The sequence below is a fragment of the Oncorhynchus mykiss genome, chromosome 1 (assembly GCF_057628025.1).
Source record: "Oncorhynchus mykiss isolate SJ-2025 chromosome 1, ASM5762802v1, whole genome shotgun sequence".
Lineage (NCBI taxonomy): Eukaryota > Metazoa > Chordata > Actinopteri > Salmoniformes > Salmonidae > Oncorhynchus > Oncorhynchus mykiss.
The window spans coordinates 25813519-25826652 of NC_143022.1; the positions used below are offsets into that span (position 1 = coordinate 25813519).

General features: G+C 44.3%; 1 protein-coding gene across 1 annotated transcript in view; it reads left to right on the forward strand.

The window, feature by feature from the left end:
* The window catches only part of LOC110514161 (sphingomyelin phosphodiesterase 3), a 45072-nt gene extending 33326 nt beyond the window's left edge, over window positions 1–11746 (forward strand). Inside the window, exons 3-8 of the mRNA XM_021593712.3 lie at window positions 4545–4620; window positions 5643–5801; window positions 5964–6053; window positions 7321–7384; window positions 7530–7689; window positions 8146–11746. Of these exons, the coding sequence (XP_021449387.2) occupies window positions 4545–4620; window positions 5643–5801; window positions 5964–6053; window positions 7321–7384; window positions 7530–7689; window positions 8146–8247 (651 nt within the window). The 3' untranslated portion in view covers window positions 8248–11746. The remainder of the gene's footprint in view (window positions 1–4544; window positions 4621–5642; window positions 5802–5963; window positions 6054–7320; window positions 7385–7529; window positions 7690–8145) is intronic.
* The last annotated feature ends 1388 nt before the right edge of the window (window positions 11747–13134 follow it).

The following is a 13134-nucleotide window of genomic DNA, read 5'->3' on the forward strand; positions in this document are numbered from 1 at the left end:
CTGACGAGGCACTGTGTGTTGACTTCATTGGGGAGAGTGATGACAGGCAGATCGGAGAAGAGTTTTAGTTTAGTGATCACTAATCTGCGTGGCTGAGGCTGTGTGGCTGGGGCTGAGGCTGTGTGGCTGGGGCTGAGGCTATTGTGGTTGGGGCTGGGGCCTGGGGCTGTGTGGCTGGGGCTGAGGCTATTGTGGTTGGGGCTGGGGCCTGGGGCTGTGTGGCTGGGGCTGAGGCTGTGTGGCTGGGGCTGAGGCTATTGTGGTTGGGGCTGAGGCTGTGTGGCTGGGGCTGAGGCTGTGTGGCTGGGGCTGTGGGGCTGGGGCCTGGGGCTGTGTGGCTGGGGCTGAGGCTGTGTGGTTGGGGCCTGGGGCTGTGTGGCTGGGGCTGAGGCTGTGTGGCTGGGGCTGAGGCTGTTGTGGTTGGGGCTGAGGCTGTTGTGGTTGGGGCTGAGGCTGTGTGGCTGGGGCTGAGGCTGTGTGGCTGGGGTTGGGGCTGGGGCCTGGGGCTGTGTGGCTGGGGCTGAGGCCGTGTGGCTGGGGCTGAGGCTATGTGGCTGGGGCTGGGGCTGAGGCTGTGTGGCTGAGAATGGGTCTGTGGCTGTAGCGATGGCTATGTAGGGAATAGAGTGCCATTTGGAATGCATCCCTGGTTCTGGCTGGGCTTCAGGTCCTGCTGGGGCAGCTCAGCCTGAAGGTGGTGATGGATCTGAAAGATGCTAGGAGGCTGACAGGCCTGCTAGATACTGTAGGCACCAAGTAGTTCTACCACTCTGACACCCAGGTTTGATACCTGCCCCTGCTAGCTATTGCTTCAGATAGCAAGCTCACATGGTGTTGCCTCTAAGTGCCTCCCTCCCTCTTCCCCAGGGTCATTATCGGTCACCATCTCACTGTCTCCAGAGCTGTAGTATTGACCCCTAGCTGCAGGGTTCTAATACAGCTTGACCCCACAGACTAGCAGGCTTCAGCAGTAGCGGTGTGTGCGTAAAATCACAGAGGAAGCCAAGCCAGTAGAAAAGCCATATTACAACCTATGTTGTGATATTTGCGTTGTTTGCTCTATAACCGTTAGTTCATACGCCACAGTGATATACAATAAGGCTGTGACAACAAAACGGCAACAGTCACACAGTGGCGGAATAAATTCAACTAAACATACAACATGTGTTTCATCACAAAACCTTTCCGCTGAACTCCACAGAGCAAATATTGCATGTGACAAACTGTTATATGACATTCAGCATGGTCAAGCAAGTTAATGTTTTCGACAGTTTACTAAACAACTACTGATTTAGAACCACGGAGTTACCCGTTCGTTCGTCAGCACAAAGACAACAGGAGCACTGCCTCAACTATTTCAGAACCATTTCAACTTAAACATTAAAACATCATCAAATCAACAAGGCTATTATGCTTAGTTTAATACACTAAAAGTAAACTTAAAGATATATTGTGGCTGTCCATGGTACTGATTTGTGTGTGTGTGTGTGTGTGTGTGTGTGTGTGTGTGTGTGTGTGTGTGTGTGTGTGTGTGTGTGTGTGTGTGTGTGTGTGTGTGTGTGTGTGTGTGTGTGTGTGTGTGTTTGTGCTTGCACAAGTAAAAACATTTTTTTACTCACCCTACTTGTAGACTAGTTGAGCACCAATACCATCCTCCACTCTCTATGGCTCTGTCATAGGCTGCCTAGTTAAAATGCTTGCTAACCTAACTTTCCCGCGTGGGTAACAATGAACCAGCTAAGTTAGCTAGCTAGTTAACCTGAGCCTACTAGGCTAGATATTGAACTTCAATCGTCTCAGGCCAGTGGTACAACGTTTAATTTATGATTAGATCATAATCGTCCTCATAATCATTGGCCTGTACAGAGAATTAAGTCAAAACCACATCTAAATCCCCATCTCCATCCATGGTTTAGGAAAGTGCCGATTTAGCAAGCTAGCTACTGCAGTACATCAACACAAGCAGGCCAGAAACTAAAATTACGTTTTGCTTAGGATGTGATTTGATTGTTTTGAAGCCAAATCCAAACTGGCCTCCCTTGGGGGCATTTCGCTGCACCAGGACAGCCCACAGTTGAGCTCAGCTCAACACTGATTGGCCAATTAGTTTATAATTATTTTATCAACCGAGGCCAAATCCTTGCTGGCATCAATCATCAAATGCTACGGCCGCAACATGTCATACTCTTTTGGTCCAGACAGCATCAGATACATGGACTACACATACTGAGACAGAGGGGGCGCTGTTTCACTGTCCAGACAGCATCAGATACATGGTCTATACATACTGAGACAGAGGGGCGCTGTTTCACTGTCCAGACAGCATCAGATACATGGACTACACATACTGAGACAGAGGGGTGCTGTGATAAAAAAAATTAAAAAAAATTGGTGAAATATTTGGGGATGCCTGGCTTCCCTTGGCATCCATGAATACATGCCACTGGGCTTCAGAAACAATTATGTATCCCAGGGATATTTCTCTCTAAGCTTGGGAGTCTTGTGACCAAATCAATATTACAGGGTCATTTCCTACAACAGTCTATGGTGTAAGCAGACCTACATGAAGTGAAAGTGGCAGATTTCACTTCCAATACAAAGTGACAGACTCAAACATTACAAAGACATGAGCTCTGGAGGCAAAAGGAAGGAGGGAGGAAGGGAGGGAAGGAGGGAGGAAGGGAGGGATATGGGGAGGAGAGTGTGCAGAGATATTAACTTAATTAAAAATGTCTCCCTGAAGAGTGAGCAACCCAGTAATTAAATAATTTGAGTCTCAACAATTAGCCCTCTATTTATTATTTAAAACCGCAAAGGACAAGGGTGAAGAAGGTGTGTGTGTGTGTGTGTGTGTGTGTGTGTGTGTGTGTGTGTGTGTGTGTGTGCGTGTGTGTGTGTGCGCGCGTGTGTGTGTGCGTGCGCGCGTGTGTGTGTGCGTGCGTGTGTGTGCGTGCGTGCTTGAGTGCGTGTGTGGTTTGAATTACAGAGAAAACCTCAAAACAGGGCCAGGCCCACTCAAACCTCACATCAAAAGGAAATCAATTAAATAAATAAACCTCTCAGTGCTGAGGTCGACTCCATTTGTTGATTTAAATCACCTTCCCTCCTGGTGGATAAAGGGCTTTGCTGTTACTCTGCATGTGTCAATGTGAAAGTATATTTAAGCATTGAACACAGTAATGGTGTACTGTAGAGGTATTGGCCCCTCTCTCTAGCCTCCATGATGAGAGAGACAAAGGTCTGGGTGCAGGAGAATTTAAAGTGGGTCACATATCTAGTCCTTTGGAATCACATGGACCTTTTACCCTGCTACTAGTTTAGTCAGTTCCAATTATCATAATCATCATTATAATATATTTATTTTCTCACACAGCCTACGTAAAACACAAACACACAGCGAAACACACACATGTGCACACACACACATTTAAGCGCTCACACACACACAAGAGGCCCGAGACACATACCCCTGATTCCCTTCAGGCCTGTTGTCAGTTTCAGAGCACACACTTACCCAAGCATGGATAAGCCTCTGAAATATTCATACACAGGGATACAGTCAGGGAAAGAGAGAGGAGATGAAAGAGAGAGAGAGAGAGAGAGAGAGAGAGAGAGAGAGAGAGAGAGAGAGAGAGAGAGAGAGAGAGGGGGGGGGGGGGGCGGGGACAGGGACATGGTGAGAGGGTTGGGGAGGCAGCAGCTCCAGCTCTACAGACGGGTCAGAGACAGTACAGTGTGTCAGGTTATGGCTGGACATAGAGTTTACTGCATCTTAATTGAGTTAATGTTGCAAATCTCTGTGGGGTGGAAATGTCACTGAATTTATTATGTTTGAGGTCTAAAATGTAAAGCTTGCATTTCATATTAAAGTCTAGCTAAGTGGGTTAATGCTTTATTGGTCCTCAGCATTTACTGTGAGGGCCTTGATGGTGAGACCAAGCCAAGACTGCAATTCAGTGATTGGATGACTGCACAGATCTAATCCAATGTACAATAGCCCTGATCACAGAGGAGACCTATTCAGAGATCTCCTCATAAAGGTCTTTAAAGAGACCTTGACTGATTCTGCGCGAGACTTCAGAACACTGTGTGTTTCCAACCCACACAATCAAATACTCTAATCGGCCCCTATACCCTACACCCCTCTGTGTAGTCCACCCATTCCTTACACTCAAGAGCACCAGTCCATCCATTCAGTATCCATTTTTGGCCCAGTCTCACAGACCCAGTGTAATCTGCAGTAAAAGCCTCTCCATTCATTCCACGCTCATCATAGCCAATTCAGGGCTGTAAATCAAGACAGTGATGGACAGACTGTCTCCACTGAGGGGATTTCAAAGAGGGACAATGTCAGAGAAAAGAGTGTTGGAGAGGGGAGACGAGAGGGAGGGAGAGGAGACAGATGGAGGATGAGAGTTTTGCGATTGGGCCAATGACAGAGAAGGTGGTGTAAATGCGGTATTAAATGTTTTCTAATTCAATATTCGATCAACTTGTTGACAGAGATATTTAACTTCCTCTTTGTCTCTCCCTATTCTCTACAGGTGCAGGTAGGCACCTCCCATCAGGAGCAAAGAGTTGTGGGATATCTCACCTGCACTCATCTGCATGCCATTGAAGGTACGTTGAGAACAATACACATCCACAAAGCAATACATTTTGAGCTGCTTTTTTAATTGGATCCCAGCCATAACACTTATTCTCTCTAGTGTCTGAATGGGTCTATTCTGGCTCTGTGGTCTAATGTGAATATCAGAGAGAAATAGGACAAATGTTATAGGATAAAAAAAGGGTGTGAGTGTGATTGTACCTGTACAGGTGAGTGTGTGAACACAACAGTCGTAGGCAGATGGTTTAAGGTGGTTAGTGTGTAGTAGACTACTCAGCTTTCTACCTCGGTGTATATGATAAATGGATGCATCAAACCCGCACACATCCTCTGTTCCCATGGAGACAAGCTCAAGCTGTTTTAAGTGTCAGGCCTATTTAAAGCCTCTGGTCTCTGGGTCTAATTTTTTACCAAGACAGATCTCTCTGCTATTTCTGGAGCCTCCCATGTCTCTGAGAGTCTGCTCACTCAGCTAATTATAGAACTACGGCTATTTCTAAAGACAACTTAAACATATGGGAGAGAGTACAAGAAAAGCCTCATTATGTTCTGGGTGATGCTGCACACTACAGTATACATCTTTGCAACGGGGCACATTTTTATTGCTGTTTGTTTTTCATGGCCCATTTTTCCCTTCTTACTGCTTGTTCTGTGTGTGTGTGTGTGTGTGTGTGTGTGTGTGTGTGTGTGTGTGTGTGTGTGTGTACTTGTGCATTTTACTTCTGTTTATTTTGGCCTTTGCTGCTTGTGCAGGCAGAGGCAACTATTATATTACTGTCTACATTTAGAACACATGTTTGCATTGTCTTGTTGACTCATAAATGATCAGCATTGAATATACGTCATCCAGGGTTCCTGACAATCCCTGCTCTTCCCCCATACAAATACGTTTAGTAGCATGGTCATCCTCGCTGGCTAAGCTATGCTAAGCCACTCAATTGTTTTATTTCCATCCCCCACACCCTCCTCTCTCTCACCCTGTCTCTCTCTCTCTCTCTGTCTCTCTCTCCCTGTCTCTCTCTCCATCTCTCAGGAGATGCAGCTGTGCGTTGTGAGCAGTTGGATCTGCTCTTGGTGTGGGGGGCGGAGTTCCGCAAGATGACGTCCCGCCCCTCGGAGGAGAAGGGTCTGGAGGACCAGGTGGCCTTTGATGTTGTCCTCGGCGACCTCAATTTCGACAACTGCTCCTCAGGTAGCTAGCTGTCTGACTGCGTGAAAATCTTCTGTTCTCTGACATCCTGCAGAAATTGTACTTGTGGGTGTTGTACATATAATTTTATGTATCTAGACCAATGTCTGGTGGATCTGTACAGACAAGCACCTCTTTGTTTCTCATTGCACCCCTCTATTTCAGAGGATAAACTGGAGCAGCAGCATGCTGTCTTCACCCAGTACAAAGACCCATGTCGCCTGGGGCCAGGGGAGGACAAGCCTTGGGCTCTGGGTGAGTGGATAGAAGTTTGGGCTGGTACTGGAGGAAGTGGGTGTGCTCGTGTCAGGGAACTAGGCTTTGCCTCTTTAGAAAAAGCTTGATTTCCTATAGCAGCCAATCTGGGCACACACTGTGCAGACCAAAAATAAGTACAATAGATGTTGGCATAAACCTGGAGAATTATGGTCTGGAACCGAATCTAAAGGAGAGGGAACATTATCTAGGACACAGTGATGTTTGGCAAGTGCTATATGCTGTGAGAGATGGAAGGATGGATGTTGGCGTATATTCAACCAAGTCAAGTTTATTGTGCACTAGAGCCAATGTGTAGATATATAGGAGTTTACAGTCCTTCAGAAAGTATTCCTACCCCGTGATTTACTCCACGTTTTGCGGTGTTACAGCCTGAATTCAAAATGTTTTTTCTTACCCATCTACACACACAATACCAGCTAATGACAAAGTGAAAACATGCTTTTGGAAATTTAGCACATGTATTGAAAATGAAATACAGAAATGCTTTGGCTGGTCCAGTCAAGGACTTTCACATTCTTGTTCTGAAGCCATTCCAGCATTGCTTTGTCTGTATGCTTGGGGTCATTGTCCTGTTGGAACGTAAATCTTCACCCCCCAGTATAAGGTTGTTTGCACCCTGAAGCAGGTTTTCATCAAGGATTTGTCTGTTTGGCTCCATTCATTGTTCCCTCTATTCTTATCTGTCTCCCAGTCCCTGCTGATGAAAAGCATCCTAATAGCATGATGCTGTGCCTGGTTTCCTCCAGACATACCGTTTTGCATTCAGGCTAAAGAGTTACATTTTTGTCTCATCAGACCACAGACTCCTTCACGTGCCTTTTTGCGAACTCCAGGCGTGTTTTCATGTGCCTTTCTCTCAGGAGTAGCTTCCGTCTGGCCGCTCTCCCATAAAGCCCAGATTGGTGATGTAGAGTGATGTAGAGACAGGCAGGTTCTCCAATCTCAGTCAAGGAACTATGTAGGTCTGTTAGAGTGGTCATTGGGTTCTTTCTTTCCAAGTTGCTCAGTTTGGTTGGACATCCAGCTCTAGGCAGAGTTTGGGGAGTTCCATATTTGTTTTATTTAGCCATGATGGAGACCACTGTGATCTTGGAAACTTTCAACACTCTCGAAATAGTTTTATACCCTTTTATACCCAGATAAACACTACCATTCAAACGTTTGGGGTCACTTAGAAATGTCCTTGTTTTTGAAAGAAAAGCACATCAGAAAAACAGTGTAGTGTGTATGTGTGTGTTAACAGGTACACTACTGGACACCAGTGGGCTTTATGACGAGGAGGTCAGCTCACCAGAGAGTTTACAAAAGTAAGTAAAACAACGAATATCAACACACACACACACACACACACACACACACACACACACAGGTAGACAATACATATACACATATTAATATCTGTTGAAATTGTATGGTATTTTTAAGTTGTTTATTGGTTGTTTTTGTTGACAGAGTGATGGAGAATGAGGAGGGGAGGAAGGAATACCTGGTGTTCCCCACCAATAAAAACCACTGTCCTAATCAGAAGGGCAGAAAAATCCCCCTGAAAGGCAATGGGAGGAGGATCGACTACATCCTTTACAGAGAGGAGGTGCAGCAGGACTGGAAAGTGGTACGTAAATCCTGGCTAAAGACCCTGTAGATACCAAGGAGGTTGTGATGTAGAAACATGCAAAGAGAGGAGACTGAGCATCAAGACCAGATCAAACAAACTGGGAAAGGAGAGTTAGGGTTAGGTCAATGTTTTCATCATTAGAAAACCAAATGACTTTATTTGCATAGATTGCAAATCTGTGCAGGACAACATCTCGTACTACTGCTGTAGTTTTTCTCATTATCAATCGTTGCACTGAACTGCCCCCTTGTGATTAAACTTGGCTATGGCAGGAATTCTGGTCGACATACATTTTCAGATACACACAGTGGTGCAGAATATTATGATTTAAAATGCACTGTGTTGTAATCTAGTATTATGCTGACTTTATATAATTAATCTGTAATCCCATAATGTTGTATCATGAAATTATTGTGGCGACGTCATGAACCTTCTCTCTGTCGCCACCTGCAGGACATTGAAGAGTTCAGCTTCATCACCCAGCTAGCCGGCCTCACTGACCACCTGTCTGTGGCCATGCGTCTGGCTGTGTCCACGGGAGAGGAGGAACCTTAGAATGGGGAGGGAAGAGAGAGAGAGAGAGAACGAAAGGGACTCAGGCCTGAGAACTACAGAGCTTGACAAAGAAAATAAAGATGGATACAAAGAGGAAGAAAGAGAAGAGCAGATACAGAGGAATCATGTGATCCAGATGGAACCTGATGGAGAGAGAAAGGAGTGGTTGTTGTGTGTGTCAGAGGTCTGGACTGGGCCTAATGTGGATCTGAGAGACTGAGCCAAAGACTTAAACACACAGACAGTTTCAGTTTGACTCACGCACCTACAGGCCACCGTACTGTATCACCTCTGGTCCTCGTGGACTATCAGCTCCCTGATGATGGAGTCCCAATGATTGATTTACTATAAATAATTTCCTGTATTTAGGGAGTATTTTGTTTTTAGGCCTCATTTATGTTTGACCTTTTTATGTTTTTACTTTTTGGGCTCGGAGGTGTCAAATCTTTGTTCTTCATTTCTATGATAAAAAAATGGCAACATTTGTATGACTCATGGAATCTAGAGTGTAGCCTGGCTTTCTATGGCCCTCTGTGTTTCTCTGTTGGTGTTTGTTCTTGTCAATTGAAGGAACCTCAGCAAAAATGTATTTTTTTCTAACTCTTTCTAAAGGTTTCTATGGTCACTGCACCATCTTTGTGGGGAGTTTGAACACCTGCATTTAATACTTTACATTTATAATGCAGGAGTTGTATGAAAACCAACATCTTTGACTGAAAATGTATGTTTTTGGGGCCACCACTTACAGGCATCTCATGTTTCAGTGGAGGTTGGTTGGTAGGTTGTTTGGCAGAGCTGAGAAGTGAGGAACACCTGATATGATTAGATAAGAGGAACATAGTTAGGAAGGCCTGGGTGGGGAAGTGGGGGGGTATCTGCATGGAGAGGGGAATGAGGATTTCAGACTTCAATCCCTCGATAAGAGATTGTTTAGGTTGGAAGCCTGGTCTCCAGGGCGATAAGCATGTTCCCTTGACGATACAACCTCAAATACTGCCAATGCAATGTTTCTGCATGAAATGCCACCCTGCCAATACCCACAAACACACGCATTACAGACACAGACACAGACGGCACTCCTGCCTGCCTTGTTTGTGATCACACCTTTTTACTCTCTCACCTGTTCTAGCAGTATAGTATTGACTCTGTTGCTATTGCTGGCTGTATCACAGGACGATAAGGGATGTGCCTATGTGTGCAGGGCTGGCTTTGGGATATGTGATGACCCCATGTCCACCTTTAGCATGGTGCAGTTTTTATAAAGCTTATTCCTGGTTGTGGCCACAACAGAGGAGAATGTTTACACACCTGATTATTCGTTTCTGGTCAGTGAGTAAGCCTGGTCAGTCAGAATATCTCTGTACTTTACTAGCTATGTAAGTATAGTACCATTCAAAAGTTTGGACATACCTACCCATTCAATGGTTTTTCTTTATTTTTACTATTTTTTACATTGTAGAATAATAATGAAGACTTCAAAACTATAAAATAACACATGAAATCATGTAGTAACCAAAAAAGTGTTAAACAAATCAGAATATATGTTCTATTTGAGATTCTTCAAAGTAGCCATCTTTTCCCTTGATGTCAGCTTTACACACGCTTGGCATTCTCTCAACCAGCTTCATGAGGCAGTCACCTGGGATGCATTTCAACTTACATATGTGCCTTGTTAAAAGTTAATTTGTGGAATTTCTTTCCTACTTAATGCATTTGAGCCAATCAGTTGTGTTGTGACAAGGTAGGGGTGGTATACAGAAGACATCCCTGTTTGGTAAAAGACCAAGTCCATATTATGACAAGAACAGCTCAAATAAGCAGAGAGAAACGACAGTCTATCATTACTTGAAGGTAACTCTGGGTCTTCCATCATTACATGAAGGTCAGTCAATCTGGAACATTTCAGTCGCAAAAAACATCTAGTTCTATGATGAAACTGGCTCTCATGAGGAGCGCCACAGGAAAGGAAGACCCAGAGTTACCTCTGCTGCAGAGGATAAGTTCATTAGAGTTACCAGCCTCAGATTGCAGCCCAAATAAATGCTTCACAGAGTTCAAGTAACAGACACATCTCAACATCAACTGTTCAGATGAGCCTGCATGAATCAGGTCAATGATGGTCAAATTGCTGCAAAGAAACCACTACTAAAGGACACCAATAAGAAGAAGAGACTTGCTTGGACCAAGAAACACGAGCAATGGACATTAGACCGGTGGAAATCTGTCCTTTGGTCTGGAGTCCAAATTTGAGATTTTTGTTTACAACCACCCTGTCTTTCTGAGACGCAGAGTAGGTGAACAGAAGATCTCCGCATGTGTGGTTCCCACCGTGAAGCATGGAGGAGGAGGTGTGATGGTGTGGGAGTGCTTTGCTGGTGACACTGTCAGCGATTTGTTTAGAATTCAAGGCACACTACCACAACATTCTGCAGCAATACGCCATCCCGTCTGGTTTGTACTTAGTGGGACTATCATTTGTTTTCCAACAGGACAATGACCCAACACACCTCCAGGCTGTGTAAGAGCTATTTGACCAAGAAGGAGAGTGATGGAGTGCTGCATCAGATGACCGGGCCTCCACAATCACCCGACCTCAATCCAATTGAGATGGTTTGGTATGAGTTGGACCACAGAGTGAAGGAAAACCAGCCAACAAGTGCTCAGGATATGTGGAAACTCCTTCAAGACTCTTGGAAAAGCATTCCAGGTGAAGCTGGTTGAGAGAATGCCAAGAGTGTGCAAAGCTGTCATTAAGGCAAAGGATTCTTCTTTGAAGAATCTCAAAAATAAAATATAATTGTATTTGTTTAACACTTTCTTGGTTACCACATGATTCCATATGTGCTATTTCATAGTTTTGATGTCTTCACTATTATTCTACAATGTAGAAAATAGTAAAAATAAAGAACAACCCTTGAATGAGTCAGTGTCTCCAAACTTTTGACTGGTACTATGTGTACTGTATGTATGCCCACCTGGAGTTTCTACTCATCTACTAACGTTATCAGCTGGTTGATTTTATACTCTCTAAAGCCTCTTTATTATTATCATTATTATTATTATTGGTAGGGTTTATATTTTTTATCGATCTGCTTGTTTCTTATTTAGAATGCTGCAGTTCCTTGGTTTAGTACACAAACTCACAGAGATAAAATCCCTGTTGTGCTTGTCTGACTCTCCAGTGCCTCAGCCTCTCTGGGGTTGGGCCTGTGTGAGTCAGGGATTGGGGGTCAAAGGGCAGGCAGAACTGCTATAGCTGCATGCAGTGTGTAATGGCTTCTAGTCTCTCCACAGAAAATGCATCACCTTACTATTGTTTTGATTTTGTTTTCTATAATAACTGTTACAGATGGGTTTTATTTCATTTTACTGGGAAATCTGCTTTGATGTAGCCTTGTTTTCTGAGTGATGTGGCGGGGAATTGTCTTCCTCTTTTTAAGCTTCTTCGACAAACAGCTTATTTTCTTCTGCTTTAAAAAAATTATTTTCCCCCTTTGAATCGCTGGCTCTTTGTGTGTTAATTTGAGTGTGGAGTGTATGTCTAAAGTAGTCTCATTCACCAACGGTCATTCTCTGCCAAACCTCCAGTGGAAAACACCAGAGAAACTGCTTGTCTCTCTCTGTGTCCTCTGGGACTTAGGGACTGTGTGTGTGTGTGTGTGTGTGTGTGTGTGTGTGTGTGTGTGTGTGTGTGTGTGTGTGTGTGTGTGTGTGTGTGTGTGTGTGTGTGTGTGTGTGTGTGTTTATTTTCACAACCCCAAGTTGTGTAAATATCTCTGAATAACAACAATACACTTTTATAGAACATTCATGGCAGTATCACATTGGGTAATCCAGCATACTACAGCATACCACAGCTCACATCGACCTAGACATTACATGGAACTTCCGCCAATCAATCTTTCTCCCAGAGCCAGGATGGAAACAAAATGGCTGTCTGCAGATTCAAGTAATTTCTATGACTGTGTGGGTATACACTGAGTGTATAAAATATTAGGACCACCTGCTCTTTCCTTAACATCGACTGACCAGGTGAATCCAGGTGAAAGCTATGATTCCTTATTGATGTCACTTGTTAAATCCACTTCAATCAGTGTAGATGAAGGGGAGGAGACAGGTTAAATAAGGATTTTTTTAGCCTTGAGACATTGAGACATGGGTTGTGTATGTGTGCCATTCAGAAGGTGAATGGGAAAGACAAAATATTTAAGTGCCTTTGAATTGGGTATGGTAATAGGTGCCAGGCACACCAGTTTGAGAATTGCACCACTGCTGGGTTTTTCATGGGTCACCGTTGATAATGGCTGACCCTGGCAGTGACCCACTCTCCGAGGGTGTCTCAGGAGGGAGTTGGGATATGCAGGTATACAGTACCAGTCAAAAGTTTGGACAAACCTATTCATTCAAGGGTTGTTCTTTGTTTTTATTGTTTTCTACAATGTAGAATAATAGTAAAGACATTAACACTATGAAATAACACATATGGAATCATGTAGTAACCAAAAAAGTGTTAAACAAATACAAATATATTTTACATTTCAGTTTCTTCAAAGTAGCCACCCTTTGCCTTGATGACAGCTTTGCACACTCTTGGCATTCTCTCAACCAGCTTCACCTGGAATGATTTTCCAGCAGTCTTGAAGGAGTTCGCACATACTTTGAGCACTTGTTGGCTGGTTTTCCTTCACTCTCCGGTCCAGCTCATCCCAAACCATCTCAATTGGATTGAGGTCGGGTGATTGTGGAGGCCCGGTCATCTGATGCAGCACTCCATCACTCTCCTTCTTGGTCAAATAGCTCTTACACAGCCTGGAGGTGGGTTGGGTCATTGTCCTGTTGGAAAACAAATGATAGCCCCACAAAGCGCAAACCAGATGGGATGGCGTA